The sequence below is a fragment of the Apteryx mantelli genome, chromosome 3, assembly GCF_036417845.1.
Source record: "Apteryx mantelli isolate bAptMan1 chromosome 3, bAptMan1.hap1, whole genome shotgun sequence".
Lineage (NCBI taxonomy): Eukaryota > Metazoa > Chordata > Aves > Apterygiformes > Apterygidae > Apteryx > Apteryx mantelli.
The window spans coordinates 13,965,344-13,988,218 of NC_089980.1; the positions used below are offsets into that span (position 1 = coordinate 13,965,344).

General features: G+C 40.0%; 2 protein-coding genes across 10 annotated transcripts in view; one reads left to right on the forward strand and one right to left on the reverse strand.

Moving 5' to 3' along the window:
- USP34 (ubiquitin specific peptidase 34) overlaps positions 1-7,383 on the forward strand; it is a 149,745-nt gene extending 142,362 nt beyond the window's left edge. For 7 of the 9 annotated variants that reach the window (XM_067292718.1, XM_067292722.1, XM_067292719.1 and 4 more), the window contains 7 exons: positions 846-998; positions 1,945-2,068; positions 3,743-3,822; positions 4,599-4,739; positions 4,862-5,008; positions 5,624-5,783; positions 6,120-7,383. In XM_067292718.1, the coding sequence (XP_067148819.1) occupies positions 846-998; positions 1,945-2,068; positions 3,743-3,822; positions 4,599-4,739; positions 4,862-5,008; positions 5,624-5,783; positions 6,120-6,730 (1,416 nt within the window). In that variant the 3' untranslated portion in view covers positions 6,731-7,383. The remainder of the gene's footprint in view (positions 1-845; positions 999-1,944; positions 2,069-3,742; positions 3,823-4,598; positions 4,740-4,861; positions 5,009-5,623; positions 5,784-6,119) is intronic. The other 2 variants (XM_067292723.1, XM_067292724.1) reach the window with 1 other exon arrangement.
- Positions 7,384-11,718: 4,335 nt separating this feature from the next.
- AHSA2 (Putative activator of 90 kDa heat shock protein ATPase homolog 2) lies at positions 11,719-22,818 on the reverse strand. The gene is made up of 9 exons (XM_067292727.1): positions 22,577-22,818; positions 22,266-22,456; positions 17,865-17,950; positions 17,139-17,253; positions 16,456-16,544; positions 15,802-15,918; positions 14,486-14,587; positions 13,065-13,116; positions 11,719-12,810 (listed from the first exon to the last, which is right to left on the reverse strand). Exons 1-9 carry the CDS (start codon positions 22,654-22,656, stop codon positions 12,635-12,637), a joined length of 1,008 nt encoding a protein of 335 aa, XP_067148828.1. The 5' UTR covers positions 22,657-22,818; the 3' UTR covers positions 11,719-12,634.
- Positions 22,819-22,875: the final 57 nt, after the last annotated feature.

Here is a 22,875-nt window from a genome sequence, read left to right on the forward strand (position 1 = left end):
TAGATGTAATGAGAGTTTGAACCTTGTATTTAGAAAAAAAAATCATTTTAATAATTTCCCAATCTGTTTGTGGCATTTATTAAGAAGATTCAGGAGCAGCCCAGGGATTGTCCAAATGGGTTTCAAACTATGTTCAGATTTATTAACAGACAGTTGAATAGATCCTCCGGGTTTCGTTAGAGTCCATTCCACCAGGACTGAAGCAGAATCTACTCTTTGTTTGGGTAAAATACCGATACCTGAAGCGTGCAGGGCTATTGTATAGGGCTTTAAGTCTTTTACTTTCTATTTTCCCTTCTGTGGGCTTCCTGATGGGACGCCAGCTTTGGTGGGGCTACTTTGTAGTCACTTGCCATGTCCCATTACTACAGTTGCAGCAATGGTTTTTTAGTTATCTGAGGTGGGATTCAGCTCACATAACTTTGCCTATCTAAAAGGTCAGTGTCCAGCTCTTTCTATGGTTAATGGAGAGAAATAGTTACTACCCTCAGAAGGAGATTCATCCTTCCCATCTCAGACAGCTGAATCTGGATAAGTTGACTCTTCCTCTGGAGGAGTCTGTGTCTCTCTCCACTGACTGCAGAGAATACTTAAATGACTAGATTTTAGATAGCTAAAGTCAGGTAAGATGAATCCCACCCTGAAGTGAATATGTATGGACAATCATTTGAAGAAGGAAAACTGGTTACTTGCTGGACAGTAACTGTGGTTCTTCAAGATGTTTTGTCCACACAGATTCTGTGGTCCTCCTCCTGTGCTAACTCAGAGGAGTCCTGTCGTAGGGGATTCTTATCGGGGAAGGAATTGAGTGGTGGTTGAAGCCGCCATACCCCTTATGCCCTCAGGTACAGTGGTCGCAAGGACACACTGGGTGCAGGCACAGCCCCAGTGGACACTGCTATTCAGAAAGAATCCAATCTCCTGCACATGGGGCGTATGTGCACGTAGATGGGAATCTGTGTGGACAACACATTTCGAAGAAGCACGGTTACTGTAGGGTAAGTAACCCTTCTTTTTTAAAGCTTTCAAATGATGCTTTGTATATTTGTGTACCATCAAATTTACTGTATAACCAAGCTTTTAAAAAACTGTATAGAACCAGAAATTATCTGTAGTGGTTTTCCCTTCATGTATCCAGCCATAATGGATGTGACAGAAAATAATGTAAATATTTGAGCTGAAAAGTAATTATATTACATGACACAGTATCTTACATTTTATAATACATTCATATATGTTAGGAACCAGCAGATTTTTAAGCCTTTAAAACCACATCCACAATTACGTGTACCTGTGTTTTTGCATGCTCATTTTTCATTCGTTTTGTTAAGATTGTATTTGTTTGCTTGAATTTCTTTCTGGCTATCTGGTCTACACAATCTGATGCCCTTTTGAGCATGTACGTCCCAAATAGTTTAATGTTCACGTACAAAACCCTTGGCATAAATTTATCATTTGGGTTGAGACATTCCTGAAAATACCGCTTTGAAAGCCTCTGAAGTGTGGTTTTAAGAATATTCTGACTTCTGAAGACAGATAGTAACAGACAAATTACAGTCTAAAAAGCAGTAGTGTGTATTTAGATATCTGTCCGTGATTCAGAATTATTGCCTTCTTGTCTGATCATCTTCAAGATGTGGTTTTCACGCAGCTTCGTGCCTTCTCGGTCTGCTTATTCAGAATCCTGCAATAACGCATTTTTACTGGTAGAGGGGAACTGAATTTGCCATTCCTGCTATGGTCTCAGTATTGTGCTTGCCAAGGACACACTGGTGAGACACAGCTGGCCTGGGCTAGACTTGGAAATGCCCATAGTGTTTTTCTGTAGCATTTGATTAAACATTTTAGGGCAAAAAGTGTGGTAAGATTAAGCTAAATGCTTAGGAAACCTGGTAGCTGTCCAGTTGCTTATGTAGTTTAAATGAAGCTCTCTTAAATCTTCAGGGCAAAGATGATGTTTACGATCGTATGCTGCTAGACTACTTCTTCTCTTATCATCAGTTCATCCATCTACTATGTCGAGTTGCAATCAACTGTGAAAAGTTCACCGAAACTTTAGTTAAAATGAGTAAGTATGAAAATTATACGGCCTAAGTATATTTTCTTTCGCCGCGATAATTGTGCTTCTTCACCGAGTTTTATGTTTAACATTTTTAAGTAAAAGCAGTGTTTGTGAAACTTGCTGTAGTAATAGTTCTAGAATTTAAAGTTTTATTCTTGTATCCACAGAGCTGTACAACAGGTATAGTAGTAGTGCAGTCTTATCTACATGGTTGTCATGCCTCAGGCTTGTCCAGAAAGGACCTGAGACAACCAGTGAGATTTGGTCAGATCCAGAAACCTTAGTATCTCTGCCAATGAACGCCATTTCTGGCAATTATTTCGGGGATTTTACCTGCCCAGGAACATGTAGGACCATCTAGACAGCCACTGAATGGTGCCCATCCTATTGTTACCAACCTGGGTTTAATTTACTCTGTTGCTGTGGGAACCACCACAATACTTAACTCAGTTTATTACCATTCAATGAATAGAGTTTGTACCTGAAAACAGACACGGTTTCAGCTGTGCAAGCAGGTAGCACTAGTACTTGGGTTTCTTCCTGTAACAGTGTAAATCTCTTTTTTTCAGTGTGGGAACAAGGCATTGATGACTTTATCTGTATAATTACTCCAGCCATTTTGCCTGGTTCTCTGCAGCAGAGCATCCTGGTCTGAACTGCCCCGTTAAATGCATGTGTTAGTCTGAAGGCCCGTCTTCTTTTTGTTTTTCTTTTTTCCACCAAGGTGCCCTAGGATAAGCACAGTGTGGTAGGTGCAGATGCCCAAACATCAAAGTCCTGCAATTACAATTATCCCATAGACGGGCATGTTGGGAGTCGTCTCGCCTAACTTCCATTGCCTAAAACGTAGGCAACTAGCTAGACTCCCGCTGTAGTCAGTGGACAGAGGCAGATTCCTTCAGATGGAAATTTATCTCCTGATCCTTAAGATACTTGCTTAAACAGCATGAATCACCTTCTGAAGATGCCTGTTTTCCCTGCCTGTACAACCTAGATAGCTAGCTTTGATTAGATATCAAACTTTTAGACAGTTAAAGCTATACAAAATTAATTGTATCCAAGAAAACACTAGTGATAGTAGAGTGGATATTCTTTGGATTGCCCGAATCACCCAGTTCTTCAGTATTTGTCATGTCCTTCCGGTTTTGACTCTAGCATTATTAATGTGTACTATAGGTCTCTTGGGTAAAAAAGTTTATTGGGGATGTGTATTGTTTGTTACTGTTCAGTGTTTCCCTTAACTGTTTCATTATCTAGGTAGCAATGGTGCTTGGGGTAATAATGAAGATTATCCTTTAAAAATTATATGCTATTTTTAAAAATATATTTAAAACCTTGAGATATTTAAAACCTTTAAGAGCTAGAGTTTACCAGTTAAAAATGTAAGAAAACAGTAATGAGTCTGGTTATAAATCCAGAACTAAAGCCAGCTCTTCTTTTAGTTTTTATATTTTTGCTTTTCACAGAAATACTCATGGGAAATATTTATTAATTGTACTGTAAAATTGCACTGTAAAAACTTCACAGACCATAGGTCTTTCTGATCATATCCTTTGAATGTGATCATATAAAATGAAACTGTACTTTGGAATTACATATATCAGCAAATGAATATATCCAACAAAGATCAATTTTAGATCATTCTCACATAATAACTTTTATTTTCTCATAAAATCTCAGGTGTCCTAGTTGCATATGAAGGTTTACCACTTCATCTTGCGTTATTCCCCAAACTTTGGACTGAGCTTTGTCAGACTCAGGTAAGATTCGATTCAGTGGGTTTGAGAACTAATTGAGTGGAAATACAAGCAAATACGGTTGAGTGTGAAACAGCTATTAACCAGTAAATCATAACTAGTAGATATTGTTTACTCTTTCAAAATATTAGCATTTCGAGTAGACAATACCTCTGTTTATGTGGCATGTCATCTAATAAACCCTGATAAATGAGGTATAAACATTTAGCAAATTATATTTGGTCCCAGGATTCCCTAGGTCCTGCAAACTCTTACTCAGTAACTTTACAGAGTACAAAAGAAGAGGGACCTGTGCAGTGTACAGAACTTACTTCTTTCCGCCTCTCTGAATTCTCTGCTGTTTGTATAATGTAAGCACTGGTGTGATAGAAATAAAAATTGAGAGATCTCTAAGTCTGGTGTCTTCCTTGTGCAGCAGCTCGTAGTGTAGCCACTGCGAGGAGGGGCCTTTGCACCTCTGCAGCAGGACCCTGTGGTTGGCCCGCAGATTAGGAGAGACTGACCCTTTAAATACATACTGTTGTGATAAACTTGCATTCCCATGGAACAAACTTTATAAACTGAAAATGTGAGATAATAATTGGCAATAATTAATTTGTACAATTTACTAATACTGATGAAAATATTTCAGGACAATCAGGTAAGAATTTTCCAGTATCAGTTAAAACATCAGTGGGCCTGGTTGGATTTCGGGCAGCCGAGACAAACATTGGAGACAGTATTAACAGAGCATTGTACTTCCAGTGATGATTTTGTGGTGTTCTTTCTTTCTTCACTAGTCTGCAATGTCAAAGAACTGTGTTAAGCTCCTCTGTGAAGACCCAGTTTTTGCAGAATACATAAAATGTATTCTAATGGATGAACGGACCTTTCTTAACAACAACATTGTATATACCTTCTTGACCCATTTTCTTCTAAAGGTATGTGGTGTTTTAGTGATGGTTTATACTCCAAGAAATGCAGTCATACATATTATTTCAATTTAGTATACTTTTTTCACAATACCTTTTTTTGTGGTTTTAAAATAGTCTTCTCTTTACAGGTCCAAGGGCAGGTGTTTTCTGAAGCAAACTGTGCCAACCTTATCAATACTCTAATTACCAATCTAATAAATCAATATCAAAGCCTAGAATCTGACTTCAGCAACCAGAGAGTTGAAATTTCCAAAGCAAGCTCTACTTTAAATGGGGTGAGTCTTTTCTAAGCCATTCAGATAGGAGAAACTTTTAGGAGGCAGCTTATTTTCTATGGAAACACTTCAGTGCTGGGTGCCAGGCTCTGATTAAAGAGGTGGGCATCTCAGCTGAACCTAGTGCATAGGTGGACTCTCTGGGGTCAGAGCATTAGGTGCTCACTGCCTGCTAGAAATTTTATCCTCTACTAAAGAGGCAGTCAGGAGTTTACAGAGCACCTGTCTGAGCTCTGCTGAATTCTCCATGCTGGTGGTGGCGATCATAGACCTAGGGGGGCTGCATATTGTAGAAACAAATAAGTAAAAGTAATGCAAAGTGCACTGGAATTACACACTGAAATGTTCTAACCGAGCAAAAGGTTTCATCTTACAGTGAGCAACGCAGTGTTGTCATCTGCTTAGGAACAGATGGATCTGCATGAAAGTCAGCATGTAGCAGTGAGTGAGAAATTTCAGTGGTGTAAATATATTTAGAATCTGATCTTTTGGATGTTCAAAAGTGTTCAGAACGTGTTGGAGCCTCTTCTTATTACACAGATCTCTGTGTATAGTATTAATCAAATAAGACTTTTAAATTAAGCTAGTCATGTTTGTTTACTTCTGTTTTTTCAGGACCTCCGAGCACTTGCCTTGCTGCTTTCAGTGCACACTCCCAAACAGCTCAATTCAGCCCTGATTCCGACTTTACAAGAGCTTTTAAACAAATGTAGAGCTTGTCAGCAACAGAGGAACTCATTACAAGAGCAAGAAGCCAAAGAAAGAAAAACTAAAGGTTTGCCTTTTATAATGCTGGTGTCATTCTAATCCTTTTTACAAACTTTTACAAAATTAACGTAACACATCGCTTTCTTAATGATGAAGGCAGGCTTTCTCTTGATTCTAGTTCCTAACACTACACAAGAAATGATTTTATTATGGAGATAAAGTTTTAAGCAATTACCTGAATTGTCTCTGAGGAAAGAAATATTTTTAATAATTGGTATGTTTACTCTAATATGGAAGAGTTTTCTGAAGGATAAAAATGTGAAATGGCAGACCTATTACTTAGATGTACAGCCTGAGGACAACGCAGTTTCCCTAACGTAGATATCTTTTTTTTTTCTTACAGATGATGAAGGAGCTACTCCTGTAAAAAGAAGACGGGTCAGCAGTGATGAGGAGCACACTGTAGACAGCTGTATCAGTGATATAAAAACTGAACCGCGGGAGGCGTTGACCCCAACAAGCACTTCAGATAACGAGACAAGGGACTCTTCAATCATTGATCCTGGCACTGAGCAAGATCCTCCTTCCCCTGAAAACAGTTCTGTCAAAGAGTACAGAATGGAAGTTCCATCTTCATTTTCAGAAGACATAATGCTAACAACGAGGTCACAACACACAGAGGAGCAGTCGGGAAATGGTAAATTTGAAGAATGCAAGGAATTTAAAGACCTGCAGACTTCGAAGGATTCCATTGTAGCGGAGGAGGACGCAGAATTTCCTTCCACTTCAATTTCAGCAGTTTTATCTGACCTCGCAGATTTGAGAAGCTGTGATGGTCAAGCCTTACCATCCCAGGACCCTGAAACTAGTTTATCAATCAGTTGTGGCCATTCCAGAGGACTTTTTAGTCATATGCAGCAGCATGACATTTTAGACATCCTGTGTAGGACCATTGAGTCTACGATTCATGTGGTCACAAGGATATCTGGAAAAGGAAACCAAGCTGCTTCTTGACATTAGATGGAGCATGTCTGCTTTTAAGTCTTTTTTTCCCCCCAAATGCTGTTTGTATAAGTTTTGCTTATTTCTGTTTTGTGCTTCAGTTTGTCCAGTGCTCTCTGCTTGAATGGCAAGATAGATTTATATGCTTAATTCTTGGTCAGGCAGAACTCCAGATTTTTTTTTTTTTTTTTTTTTTTTTTTTTTTTGCATCTACCGTACACTTTCTTAAAGGGCAATCAAATAATGGATATGTTTTATGTAATTAAGAGTTCACTGTAGTGGCTTTCATTTAATATGGCTGTCTGGGAGAACAGGGCCTCCTCGCCCTGTATGATGTAATTTAAACTTATGGCATTTTTACTGTGTATAATATGGTGTCCTCTGTGCCAGTTTTGTACCTTATAATAGAGGCAGATTGCCTCAGATCGCTGTGGTTCTTATTATCAAAATTAAGTTTACTTGTATACTAAACAACCACAAGAAATTTGATTCTGTAAAGAATCCTCTTTAGCTGTGGCCTGGCAGTATATATATGGTGCTTTATTTAACAGAATACCTGTGGAGGAAATAAAGCACACTTGATGTAAAATTAATTGTTTTATTTTTATTGACATGATCAATTGCTATTCTGTGCACTTCATTAAACTGATTGTGATGACTTTTCATTTGTTTATATATGTTGCTTCAGTCTTTAGATTTCTCATCAAAGACAACTTGAAAACTGAAACAGGTGCAGAGAGAAATGTTTTTCAAATGCATCTGATTCATGTAAATTTGGTCCTTTCTGGTTTACTTTGCATTGAATGTTCAATGAGACAGTCGAGGGGGGGGTTGTTTACCTTTATTCCAGTAGTTAAGAGCATAAAGTGGTGTAAGAAGCTGGTGGATCCTTTCATTTCTTCCCTTAACGTCAACCTGCCTTAGTCTGTTCTTCCCCACCGCCTCCACTGTTTGCAGCCCTCCTTTCCTTTTCCTGTGCCCCTGCTGCCTCGGAGGCCCGCTCCAGCTCGCGGTGCTCCCTCGCTTTCCTGGCAGCTTCCTCACCTCCCGAAATGCAAAGGTGACTTTGCCCATCCCTTCCTGTCACATTGCCTTGTATGTATTCTCAGTGATATCCATTTTCTGTGTGATCCGATTTTTGATGGTTCTGGTTTTAACCTCTGATTAAACTCCGTTTTCAACTTCATTTTCCAGTTTATCTCATTTGGTTTTCTACTGTCTTTAAAACACATCCATCTTGGCCTTTTCTCTTCTCAATTCCTTCTTTCTGTCCGTCACTTCACGCTGTCTAGCATCACTTGTTGAGCCCACGGTTCAGTTGTGCAGTGCTTTTGTGACTTCCTCTCTTTGCATCTCTCAATTATTTTTACTTTCTGTAATTAATAATTTGTCATAAAGCTTACACTGTATGTACCCCTTTGTAACCATATAACAAGCCTTTTTTCCTGCATTTACTACCAATGTAATGATGCTGCTGATTGCTTAAGTTGGTCTCATTATTCAGATTTTAAGTAATTATGTTTTTATGTTAGGCATAATTTTATTAGTATTTCTAATCAGCTTCTCCATAGATTTTAACTTCAGAGAAATCATCCACAGCATCTAGTCAGCATTTCTACATAACGAGCGACAGAATTCATCCATCGACTCTTCTGCCAAGCCTAGTCATTTGTGGCTAAGATCCGTTTAGGAAGATACTCCCTGCACAATCTGCAATCTTCATGTGATAAAGAAGCCATTACATCCCTTTGGTAAGTAGTCGCAGTTATTAATCACTCTTAAAAACGTGCATCTGATTTTTGGTATGCCATCTGACTTCAGCTTCCAGTTACTGCAATTTGTCTGGCTTTATTTTCTCATACAGGTACCTGCTGACCACGATAAGGTCACACCATAACCCTGTTTCTGTAGAGCAGGGCTCTCTGACTTGGGGTGGTTCTTTTTCCTGTTACTTTGAAATCTGTTAAGTGGTGGAACCAAATATAAATACACTATCCTAGTAATTATTTCATAAATGACACACGAGTAACCTCTCTCTTCCTCTTCCATGTTCCATGATTAACATTAGCGCTTTCGTTTGCAGCACTGCAATGCTCAGCTGGTCACTGACTACATCCTTTAAGTTATTTTCAGGATCTGTGTGTGTGTTTTACAAATGCTATCAGTGGTAATTTCTGTATTTTATATTTGTGACAATAGGTGACAATATAACTGGCCATTTAGAATCCTGCTAGAAATCCATTGATTTGATGATTGTTTTCCATTAACAAGGACTCTTGGAAGTTACAATTTTGTATTACGTTTCAATGATGTGGTATGTTGGGTTGTAATGGCTCTTTAAGCAAAATACCCTTAAATAGTAAGGCATGTATCTTATGTGACCTGAGGTGTGTTATACCAGCAGTTCCCTTTGCAACCTCATCAAAAAGCCAGATCAAATTGTTTGACAACACATTAAGAAACATGTTGATTAGCTTTAATTAAAAGATTATCCTTTGGTTCTAAACTGAACCTAATACTAGCTTTTGTATTATTTTGCTCAAAAATTGTGTCAGGATGAACAGAAATAATAATTCTTACTGCTCTTCCCTGACATTAGCTTCCAGTTTCCCCTGTAAACTGAGTCTTCCTGCCATTTTTTACTGCAAATTTTTTTTTTCAGGCCTTTTGAAACAAAAGTAAGTGGTACCTGCACAAACTTGGTTTTGCTTCCTTATCTTCTTCAAAGCTTTCACCTGTTTCTTTATCTTCCTCTCTGTCCTTCATTTCACATGTTCTGTAGGCCACGGTTTCTTTCATAGTCTCCCCCCTTTTTCTTTCAGTCATTTTCTGGTTTGTATTTCTTTGCCTTCAAGAATGCTGTTTTTCTCCGTTTTTGAAAAACCTCTCTCTGACTAGCTTCCTCACTCTCTTGGATCTTTGTCTCAAAGCTTTTATTCTCTGCCATGGCTTTGTCCTTCCTTCTGCCTGTACTGATTAATGATTCTTTAAAACTGATGAATCCTTTTCCCTGTCTATACTTTCTCGGCGACTTGCTCAGCTCCCGTGACTTCAACTACTGTCTTCTGTCACTGACTTATTTCTGCAGTTAAATCCCACCTCTCATCTAATGCTTAATGTATTTCCTTCTGGAGGTCCCATCACTCATTTAACCCCTTCAAAACTGAGCTTTTACAACACTTCTTCCTTTCACTGTCTTCACTGGGCATATAGTCCATACCAGTCATTCTGGACTTTAAGACCATCCTTTACTCTGATTTTCTGCTACCAGTATTCTCGTACAAAGATCTATTACAAATCTGGTCCTTCGCCCTTAAATATTTTTCCCTTTTGTTTTCTCAGACACCAGGTTCTCCACAATCTTACTACATTCTGAAAGCCGTACATGAGAACAAAATTCCTTCTTCCTCTTCCTGCTGTCACTTCTTTCACAGTGCTTGCTCTGCCTGTAGTAACTTCTGCACTCATCAGTCTCATTTTAAACACGTGGATCCCAAAAAACTTGTGCTTATTTTCCTCAGATTCTCTGTATGCCTCCATTCCTAATGTTTTCTGTTTTGTTGTGAAACTTTAGGATAGGGAACTCATAGCAGAGATTTGTTCAGAAAACAAACTACATTTACTATGCTAAGTCATTTATCATCATATTGTTACTACATTAGCTGAAATTCCAAACCTTGCTCCATGCAACTCAAGTAGTTTAACATTCTTCAATCTGTTGAACTCTTGCAAAGGCTCTGAGGAACATGAGAAATTTTAACACTTGAGAATAAATTGTTTTGCCTAAGATAGCAATTGTACTTTGTATACCCTGGTTGGCTACCAGTGCTAGAAATCCTTCTGAAGGCTACCTGCTACAAGTAAAATGAACTTTTATTTTCTGCATTCTAAAATAACTCTCCAGAAATGAGCCTTTCAGGTCAGCAACATGATGCTCATGTGAGCTGAGTTCCAGCACATACAGTGAAGACAGAAGAGTCCTGGAATGCTGGTGAAGCAAAACTGGAAGAGATGCCTGCCTTGTCTGCCTGTGCGGACAGAGCCCAGACCAGTCCGCCTGGGGCTCCTTGGTGCTGTGAAAGCAGAATTCATTGCCCGCTTCTGCTGACAGTGGAGGGCCAGCCTACCAGCAGGATGAAAAGGTAGATACTTGCCTTCATGTTTTTAATTTAAGGGAGCTTGTGCATATTATCAAACTTACAGACATGCAGGCATGAAGGAATAAGAGGAACGCTAAAGAAGAAACGTCATCTTGAGTTTGCTACACCTTTCACTGAAGAGGAAATGAGGGCTGGCTGGGGCTGTTCTTCCTCTTATAGTCTCAGCTCTTCCAGCAGCAGTTGCAAAGTTTTCGGGGGGATGTGACTGTCCCACAGCGGGAAGTAAGAGTGGCGACACTGGGACCACAAGTAAGTCACATCTACTACTTTAGCCTAGTTTCAATTTAAGGATATCAGTTTAAACCTAGATTTTCCACCTTTATTTAAAGATTGAGCCTTGGTCAGTTAACACTCTGGCTGAAAGTCATTTTTGTGTTTAAAAAAAAAAAAAGTTTTTTTAATCCTTGAATATTTATGAAAACAGGCACCTGAACTTTAAGCATTCAGGAAAACAAACATAAGCTGGATCTACTAAAAACATGTTACTTCTCAAGGGGTTGTGTTCTTCAGCTTCTATACGGACACTTGAAACATATGCAATGCAATACTTGTACAAAGAATATAAAAATATATATATATACATATATATATATGTTTGTCCTGTCAGTATTAGGTGTTTCTTCTTTTTACAACAAACTCTTCCTAAGTTCATAGGGGATAGTCTACTGAGAACTTAAGGGAAAACCTCTCCTCTAGGGAAGAGCAGCAAATCTTTGTCTTCTGCCTGATACAAATTTGTCTGCAGGTTGCCATATGTTGATGTTCTGTAAAATAAAATACATAGGACTCAGGTTCTATACATACTCACTTAGTTTGGCAATATCAGTTAGGGAAAAAATACACTGCATGTAAAATCATTTTATTGATGCAACCAACTTTTCCACAGGCGGCTTGCCCTTTCTTGGTCCATTTCATTGTTTCAAATTGCATATTTAATTCATACACTTTTTGTAAAGCATTTGAGAATTACGTTATCCTTGCTAACCTCACTGTGGTTATGATTAAGAGTAATGATTCTTTACTTTAAATATCCCAGCTATTCTCCTGTCAAATTTATCTAATGGTTGTTTGCTTTAATTTGAGCTATGGGATTGCAAAGGGCCATAAATGATTTAAGTGGAAGGTTTACAGAAGTCCGAAAGGAAAGCATTATTACTGTTTGTTTCTGCCAAAGTAAACTTCACGCTGAGGTCAAATAAGGGAGTACAGTGCATGCAGACTTAACAGTGATAACCTTCACACCAACCAGAATCACATGGCACTGTTATCTTTCCCTAAAACTGTCTACAAAGGTGGAAAGAAATTCAGTCTGCAGTTAAAACAATCTCAGAAAATATTTAAAGATGCTGTAAACTGTATGCCCCACATTTCTTGAAAGTTATAATTTATCAGAAGTTTTATAATCTCTTTCAGTGGTGAGCACCCCATTTCCTAGAGGGACAATTCTGCCACTTGATAAACTGACTGTTAAAGAACTGCAACTGCTTTCTACCGATTCATTTAGCTTAGCTACCTAGGATGGTAATACTTACTGCAGCTGACTCATAATTACTCTCTGAAGTTAAACTGTAGGCAAGTAGAACAAAATCCAACTTACAGGCCATCTTATTCACTAAAAATCCATAAATAAGGCTTAAATTATATACAGTATCATAGAAGTGGGTCTTTATTCTTCCCACAAATAAATTATTTCTTTAAAAAACAAATGTTAACAATTTATAAAAAGTAATGCCCTAACAAAACTACAGTGCAGTTATCATTCGGTACTGTCTTTGGATTGTTGCAGTAAAATATGTATTTCTTCAAAATACTGCTTCTTCCAACATTGTCTTGTACTATCTTCATTAGAGACAGGAACTCCTTTGCACTCTAACTGCAGTTCCGTTTGAGCTGCCAGATCCTTGAAATTCAAGGCAACCGTTGCATAATGTTCTGAAGGAAGAAAAGATGACATTCAATAAAGTGTTTGTTAAAAGGGTTAAATTTGTTGCAGCTCATTTCATCTCTTCTTTTCCCTGCATCTGAGTGAAGCCTGTTTTCACAGATGACAACTTCTGTGGGCATCTGGCTATTGTCCAAAGACTACAGAGGAAGCAAGCTTCCAGTTAACTAGTCTGTCAACTGTCATATTTGTTCCTTCTCCATTTAAAGTGTAGCCTCTATTAAAGGTCCTCAAATAGACTCACCATCAGGCCAGTTTCTACATCTCCATTTCAAGACAATTCTTTGGCTTGGAATCTGTAAGAAGATAGAAGGTTTCCCCTCTTCATTAGCATGTTCCTCTACTTTTGGAAAACTCACATTATGACTACTCAAAGCCAACTGCCCCCTTGAAAAATATGAAGAATATTATTTTAGTAAAAGCAGACATACCCACACAAACAATATGAGGTGTTTTTTTTTTAATAAACCGTTTTCATCAAGCTCTCAGCTTGCTACATTTTACTGTTATCTTCTCTCTACAGAATATGGCCACACTGATGACATACTAAACATAAAATAGTGATTCGAAATGGGCAAGAGTAGTAGTGTTTGTGCTACTATGAAATCTAAGCATGGCATAGAGTATGCCCACAATTTTCTGTTATGCCGTACATCCTACTTACTGTACAAGTTGGGCAGTACTGCTTGAAAAAGATTTACAGCCTGCCCTCAGCTTTTGTGAGAAGTGAAGGTAATGCTTCAGCGTTAGTGCACTCATTAGTCACCTGACCTTGGTCTGAATCAGGCTCAATGCTTGAACTGTAAACTCAGAACTGAAGATTACTAGGACTACAGCACCTTTAAAGCATCATCATGCATTCTCCTATTAAAAACATTTTCTTACCCTCACAACTAATTTCAGTGATCAGAAATGTTCTTACTAAGCCACAGTGCATCCTTTGACTGCTGTTAATCTAAATGGTTCCTTATCTAACTGCAAAGGTTGATGATCAGCAACATAACTAACTGCCCTCAGCTTCAACAGTGGGGTATTACTACTAAAACCTGAACCCAGTCTCAGATATAACAATTCTGCAGTCTTTTTTTGCCCCTCCCCCCCCCGACTGAAAACTTTCTGGAGTCAACAACAAGTTTTGCTATCAGTGACACTTACACCCTTGTCATCTGGTTAAAAAAGATACCAATTCTAACCTCAGCATCTGTGTCGATGCTTTTTCAGGGGTTTCAAAAATTGAGCTGAACTCTAATTATCATCAAGTTTTTCCTTTGAATTTGCAAGAGCAATTAGTTGGGGGCAGGGTAATGTTTGACCTCAACAGAGCAGAGATCATTTCTCTAGAGTTTCAGTTACAAGAAAAAAGTGACAGATTTGGGAGATAAACTTTAACCTGCTTTTTAACTCCTCCTAGTAAAAAAGGATGGTGCAGAGAGTTTTCTCCCCCGGAGCAGTTCCTTAGGTTTAGCTGATGCCTGCTCTTTTCATGGTTTAAAAAACAAAACAAACAAACAAACAAACAATGGCCATTTGCTGGGTTCATGATATAGAGGAACTGAACATGTATCAGAGAAGCTGAAACATCTGAATCTTGCACTATTTTTTAACTCAGAGAAGAAAGTGCTGCCCCACTTTTCAAGTGCAAAGTAGGAGCTAAGTCCAACTTACCAATTCTGCGTATTCACCACTAACACAACCATCGAACATCTGAAGTTTCCCTCCTTTTTCAGCTTCAATCACAGCAGGACGTTTAGAAAACTTCTGAACCAACTAGCAAAACAAGAACACAGCACAAGAAGTCAAATACAAATTTATATTGATACATAATACACCAAAGCAGGAAACAAAGGAGGTTGCTGAAGAAGTTAGATGGAAGGGCTACCTGAAATTAACACAACTGTAATATAAAACATGATTTTTTAAACACTGATGGAGCTTTTAACTTTATACAGTGCCCCACTGAGATCTTGTCAATGAGGTGACAGAATGAGAATATAAATGCTGAAAAACCTGTGGTAAATATAAAGACCAGTAAAGACTCAAGCAAAGCACATATGTGCAGAAGTGACTGGCTGATGCTTGGTTTGAGAATCAGGGAGGCACAGGAGGAAATAAAGGAAGAGGCAGAAGAACTGCTGAGAACCTTTATTTTTTCCTGTCAGAAGGCTGGTGTTAGGATTCTAAATTAAGTTCTCTCACATAAGCCCAGGTTTTTTTGAAGGACACACAGCCAGAAGTAGTAATATTATATACTGTACCCTATAAGCAACAGTATCATTGCATCCAACAGTTAATCAAATTCAGCTGCAAGCTGTGGATAACAACAGTTATGTTACTGACCACTTTTTAAGATCCTGAATTACAAGTACTTATATAAAGAAGCTAAGCCTTTCTTACTAGCAAGGAGATGACTGAGCTGCATACACATACATAAAGATGCAACCTCACTTTGGTTAGTTGACTTTTCTTCCTGTTAAGGTACCAGACAAGAAGACTAAGCCACCCTAATAACCTCTAGTTAAACAAGTGGAATGATCCTACCACCATGTTATAATGCTTTAGATCAGTATTTCAAAAACCTGACAACTTGTCGAACTAGGCCAGATTCCTATCGTAGGTTCATTATTAGGAGACCATCAAATTGACATACTACCTCAACCACTGTCAAATCCTCTTGCACTTTTACCACTGAAATTCCTCACTGGTTTAAAAGAAAAAAAAATGGTGAAGCTGTTCAGCAAAACTAACAGCAAGTTATCACAATACAAATCCTTAGGTGAAGCTGCAAGAAAGGGGTAGCTCACAATACTTCAGTTTTTGATTGATCTCGTCTCTTACTACATTTAATGTGATCAGGGAATATTAGCTGTACTTGACCCTATGAATATTACCTTTTATTACTCAAACATCTATTCTGATAATAACAACATCCTCCTTTCTTGTACAGTTCTTAAAGTTTATTAACTATTGAAAGTGTCACTTACTTCCTTAGTTGTGAAGATGCCATAAAGTTCATCTGCTGTGGAGTTGAACGTTTCCTTCATTAGTATCTTCACTGTCGGAATTTTTACACCAACAATATCCAAGGAATGCGGTGAATCCTGTAAAGCAAACATTCATTCACATGAGTGATCGCAGGATCAAGCATTTAAAAACTTTTGGAATGGCAGGAGTCTTGTTACCTGTACAATCTTAAGCATACTGTGTTGTGAATATACATTAATTATACAACCTACTTCCATATTTATCTGAGCAGATTCTTAATCATTACTCACTAAATTAAGGGACAAAATTGTTAGCATCTAATTCACTCCAAAGAAATCTGAAGCTAATTTTAGCCTGTGGGAAGTGAGCAGTGTAGATGAATTTCATTTCACCTTGTTGAAGCTACAGCTGTTACAGAACAAAACACAAACGGGTAACATCATCAGTAGCCTCTTTCCTGCGCAGAGAACCTGTGCCCAGGTTCTGTGACAGGTCGTTTCTGTATTACAGGCCCTGATCACAGCGGCAGTTCCACCCCAAAGGCTTCACTTTTGCAGGTAACCACAGAGATACGCAATTGTTACTATAGCAAAATCGGAGGGGACTACATTTATGGTGAAATTAAACGTGTACAACACTTAAAGCTAGCATACTTGCATGATGTTCCCACTTAGTCTTCTCTCAGCTGCCAGTTCCTGACCAACAGGAGCTTTTGTTGGCAGGATCATTCCCAAGGTAAACTCTGTAATGAAGAAAAGCACGATTCAGTATGAAACCAAGCTGTACCACCACCCGACATTTAGATCTGTGTAATGAAAAAGGCTGGCCAAAACTGAAGAGTGTAGAAAGGGCCCTGCAACTCCAACCCTGAGTCCTCCTACTTTACCTGCATCTTTTTATTAGCCATACAACCAAACAGCAATTTCCACTAAAAGCCAGGCTTTTCAAAGGTGTATGAACCAAAATGAATAGCATTTTCCCATTAAGGTGTACACCATCTCCACACTCCATTTCTGTACAACGTATCAGAGAAATGGCAAGTTGGGGGTAGGGCCTTCCTTTGCTAGCCAACTGGTTGGTCCGCAAGTCTTCAACGATGGCCAACATCGCTGTGGTCAGTATGTGTAACAAAATACAGCCTGGGTCTCTACAGAAGCTTCTCAAACTGCCACATTTGACAACAATAAAGGTTTTGACTTCTAGGACTAAAATTTACTTTTATCTTAGCTGGTGACAATTTAAAAAGAAAAATACAAACCCAAGGACCTGTCAGTGTACTGCCAATCTATTCAATCAAGAAGACTGCAGAAAAATGCACCGAACTGTTTGAAATTACCTGTTTTGAGTGCTTTCAGATAATCTCTGAGAGCCTCTCTGACCTTCATGGTTCCTTCAGTTCTCATAAGATCCTTCAGAACATCCCCTTCCCCTTTCTTTTTGCTAACATTTATCTAGAAACAGAAAAAAAATACAGAATCTAAGCGGTATCTTAACACTAGCCTTTTGGATTCTGACAACAAAGGAAAATATTTCGGTTTTGTTTACTATATTCAGAGGACAGCTGCAATTTCAAGTCCATTATCTTCTCAGTTTATCATACCTTACTAAAACTAAGTCCTCTTGGGGTTTCACTTAAATAAATGCAGTATCTCCACAGTAACTTTGTCAAGATCATCAAGTCTAAACAGAGTTGTCTACTACACAGTAAAGTTGAGTAATCTGTAGAAGCCACAATATCAACTACTACACTACCAACAAAGAGATTCTTTTTTTATAAAAGGCTACAAGCAGCGTTCTTCTCAAATTTGTAGTTAATGCATTGTCATAAACTACAATTAGCAAAAAAAAATTGTGCACATTCTTCCTATTATCTAAGTTTGAGAACAGAGATAAGCCATTATTTAAGTATGGAAAATAAAAAACATGAAGAGCAAAATAAACTATCTGAGTCTTATTATCCCACTTAATCACAGGATAAATCAAAATATGATGCCTATATTTTGATGAATGTTTTATTTAAGAATTCTGGACCTATATAGCCATATCAGTATTTCACACCTACCTCTGTATCATCTACCTCATTTTCTTCTGACAGGTTAGGAATTTCAACAGATCCCTTATGTTTCTCACCAGATTCTTTCACTGTACCTGTATTAACATAATGAATTCTTAAATGTATTATTAAAAACTATTTTCCCCATAGCAGTAGTTTTACACTCGGAAATCAGTTGTACAAGTGTTATTTGAAACAAGTTGCCTAAAACCTAATTTAAAGGAACTAAATCACAACAAAAAAAGTCTCAAAACATGTCAAACTACTTCTGTAATAATAAACTATTCACAGATTCATATTTTCTGGAACTGATGCATTAATGCATGCATTGTGCACACTGATGTATCTTCTAAGCAGGCCTTGCACTGTCATTCTTAGTGCTCTCCTCTTCAGTTGTCAGCTGGTTTAATCCTCTCCTCTTATGACTTATTTCTGCCAACACAGAATGTGAATATAGGGAGGGAAGGAGAAATAACCCCCTCCTTCCCCTGAATTTGTCTGCCCTTTATTTCAGTGCTCGCTAGATGCTAGCTAGTCCTTCTCAAACGTCTGAAAAGCTCCTGACACACAACGACACAACGCGTCTTACCACAGAACAGACCAAAGCAGACATACGCATGCATAGTGGTGTGTAACAGCAGTTTAGAAAACAGGAGGCTCCACTTCCAAATTCTCTGAGAGCAATCCTTCCTACTTGCAGTAGTTTTACTGACAGTAAAGAGTTTGCGAGATGAGACATTACATTCTGCTTCTGTAGCTTTCCGGCCAAAGGCCGTCACAACTCCACATAGCTCTGCATGCAAGTTCTGGAATATGAACCTGGTACCATACTACTCTGCCTCAAACTTTCCTGTAAATTAGTGTTTTTCATTCACTGAAGACTCTTCTCCCTTACCTTGCAAAAGCATCTAGTTAATTAAATTTACTCTTTAGATCATGTTAAAAATCTCTTTAGAAAACAACAGAAGAAACAAACATACAGTTCTACCCCAGTTCCAGTTATCTTCATACTGCTATATCAACTTAGTTGTCAAAGCATTGCAACACAACAACAGACTTCATCAGTCTATCAGCAGCACTAAAATACAAGCAATCCACAGTGTTGAGCACAATGGGGAGAAGGAGTTACCATAAATGTCGATGTCGTATTTCTTTGGATTCTCTCACCTTCCCAGGAGCTAGCTAGCTCCAGCTATTACTTAACATCAACTCTCCTTTAATTGTTTTCTTAATTACTACCCTGAAATGACCACCAGGCTCTAGGGGACCACCATGCACAGATGTAATCCAATCTGCTATGGGTCAAGAGCGCAATAAAGTACCTAAGAAAATGCTCAGACATTTCTTACCAAGCAAAAAAGTGAACGGCAAGTTAATGACATTAATACCACAAAGTGGAGTATGGTGTGGAGATCCCATCCTAGTCAAGACGTAAGACACGTTAGCACAGCACGTTAGGCAAAGTCTGGTAGCTGAAGTCCAGAAGTAGACAGCAACGTCCACAGAGCAAAGGGCTAAGCTAAAGACCTGCTTGCTTGGGCTTCCCAAATGCTCCCAGGAGAACTCATTATCTCGAGCACAAAGGCACGTGAACTAGTTGATTATACTGTTATACCACCTCTGGATCGAACATAGGTAAGTGTAGCCATCTCCATTTTCTCTTTACTGCATTCTTCCTGGTTCAGGGTTAGCACAGACAAAACTACCTAACGTTATCTTTGCAGATGTTGAAACAAATCTTAGTTTCAGGTACTATATCCAAAAAGGAAGTGCGAGGATGTAGCAACAACTTTTTGGGGAACAAAACAAACTTGATTTCTATCGATTCAGCTAATTCAATTAGCCATTTTTAGAATTCTTAAGCTAAAGATTCCCAAATACAAATTTGTCATCCTAGTCTTTGTTATCTATAAAAAACAGTAAACAAACAGCCTTTTTTTTTCTTTTGCAAAGCTACAGGAATTGCTTGTCCAAGGAATTAATGCAAATTATATCCGTGCTGGTCAGGAAAGTCCAATCAGTTAACAGAGTTGGTTTGGTTGTTCTACATTATGGAAGTAGAACTTTTAGGTATAACTTTGCATTTTTAGTATCATGGTAATGTAAGCAAAACTATTACCATTTTATTGATAAGACAGTCAAATAATTTGTTTAAAACCCATGGGAGTCCATTAGCAGAGCTAAGAACAGAATGAACTTTTGGTTTCCTGTCAGTCTACTATTTTAGGAAATTAACAGTGAAAGCACATTTCGCAGAAAGACCGACCTATAAAACCACTGTTGAAATACCCGAATTTTAAAAGGAGATGCACCAGTCTTCATAAAGCTCCCATCACATGTAGAATACTCCATTCAAATCCTCAGGACATCTTTTAACAAATAAAAGAGAGGACAGCCATTTTGCTTAATTTTGGTACCATTAAGTACCCTTACATCCTCGCTTTCATGTTCTGTAATCTAAATTGCTAAGGGGAATGTTTTCCTTCCCAAACTGGCTGCAAATTTCAGGCATTATATCATCTTTCCCTTACATATTCATACTTTAACCATAGTTTGGGTTCCTAGTTAGAATTCCCTAGAAGACGTGTAGGAGGACATAGTCACAGCATTATTATTTTTAGCAGGTAAGTCTGAACTCTCATTTCTAATTCAGCATTCTCAAAAAATATGCAACATGATTGCTATTAAATTTTTTAAAAAAAGCAACCCTAGCTCTTTTAGGCTTTCACTGTGCAGTAGCAAAATCCTTTAAAATGTAAGTTTACAAAGATATTTTGCACTCAGTACAACACTGAACTGAGCAAAGCAAGTACCTAATGAAGTTCAGATGACAATTACTAGGACTACTTCCTAGTTTATAACGCACTTCTAACACACTGATAGGTAACTATCAAGACATACTTAAAAACAAAACACAACAACAGTACTATTTTGAGTCCCCTATTATTACAGGAGCAGAGCTCGGTCCCAAATTTGCTCAAATATGAGCACTGGTCTCAGCATCAAAGTAAACATTAAAAATTGCAGAGAACCTGCATTGGAAAGGATCCATAAACAGGAGAAGTGTAAGAAAGACATAGGTAGCCCAGTGGAGCAGTTGACAGCATTACCTGAAGCACAGATCCACAGCCTACAGTCCTGTTTGGGGGCTCCGGAAGTAAAATGGCCCTTGATATTCCTACCTCCCACCGTAACATCAGAGGCCTAAGAAACGAGTAGTGTATTTTGGGGAAGAACAGCCCGTCATTCGGCATTAAAATAGCCGCATACAGCTTCCCAGGCACACACTTTATATCAGCTATTCCTGCTTCTTATTCTAATGCCAGAAACGGTTTACAATTTGCCATCAAGTCTTAGGTGTCTGTTAAAGGGAAACATCTCCTCGATGTAGCTAGTTGCATACAATTCTCCCTCATCAAAAGCTACGTTATCAGGGCTGCAAATGAAGAACTGCCACAGGCCAAGGACAGCTGAGGATGAACCTCCACAAGGAGGGGTCCCAAGCGGAGGCAGCACCACAAGAAAAAGCAGGGACCCACATTACCACTTTCCTTGCTTCACTGGGGACGTCACAGCCCTTGTTACCCCAAATAATAGCAAATAAAATCCAGTTTCTTTATTCCCATTAGCCATTTTTTTCTAATACAATTCATATCCTCTAACCTGTGAAGAGTTATAGAAAACAATGTAAATTCCATTAGTTTTTTGGAGATATCTGCACTTTTACACTCCTTTTTAGTTTCTTGTCTCCTGCTATCAGCACGGATGTATTAACCGCATAGTTGCTGTTCAGGCACACTAGAAAAACTTCACTTCGAGCACATCATAATAAGCAACACAGGCCTCACTGCGATTATTTACTTCGGGCAAAGCAAGACCAGTAATGCCCCATCAACGTGCTGCTAAACACTGCCGAGAAACGTGCGTGGCACAAAAATCGGGAGAAGAAGCAATCTTGAAACTCTAGGTTGCTTTATGCGACTCTAAGGATTTGTCACAGTTCAGGTTCACTCATCTCCTGCAGATTTCCCTGAAATGGGGATTCAGGGCAGTTAACAAGAACGCTCCTGCTTTCCCAACCCAGACGGGACGGTTTGCTTTCCGAAGTAACACGCGTGTTACCACAGCAAGCACCGCTGATGCTGCAGAGGAGCACCGTAAACCCGAGGGCAATCCCTACTGACGCGCCGCCTTCCGCGGGAGCTGCGTCCGCGATCACCCGGGGGCCGGGAGCGCTGGGCGGGCGCGCCCGAGGGCGTCTGCGGCAGGCAGCTCGCCCTCAGCGGTCCGGGGCGCCTCAGGGCGGCCGTAACGGCCGCTAACGGCCGCTCGCTCGCTCGCTCGCACGCGCCGCGCGGCCGCCCCGCCGTCGCCGTCACCCCGAGCGCCCGCCGCCGCCGCCGCCGTTACCTTTCCAGCTCAGGCGCAGGTTCCACTCGTAGAAGAAAATGAGCCGCCCTTTCCGGCTGCTGCAGGACGCCTCGCCTTCCACGTGCTTCAGGTCGCCGGTCTCGCACCGCCCAGCCGCGCCCTCCACCACCAGCCCCTCCAGCACCTCCTTCAGTTTGCTCTTCGACCAGGCGGTCGCGTCCCGCTCCGTCCTGGGCCGGGGAGGCGGCAGCTCAGCGCCGGCCGACACCGTCCCCCCCCCCCTCCGCCGGCGCACCCCCTCCCCCCTCCCCTCCCCTCCCCGGTAACGGCTGCCCCGCGCGCGCCCTCACCAGTGCCAGTTATTGACGTTGGTGGCGTCCGCGCGCTCCTCCACGATCCAGCGCGGGTCCCCCTGCCCCCACTTGGCCATGGCGCTGCCCGCCCTGCCCCGCCGCCGCAGCCGCCGCAGTGCCCGCCTCCCCCGGCTGCCCAGCCGCTTCCGCCGCCGGCGACCCAGCGAGAAGGTGCCAGAAACTTCCCCTCCCCCGTTCCTCGCTCCCCGCCGGAGAAGGAGGAGGAGGAAGAAGGCGAGGCCGCGCCGCCCTCCCTCCTCCCGCCTCTGCGCGGGGAGGGAGCCGGCGCGGCGCCG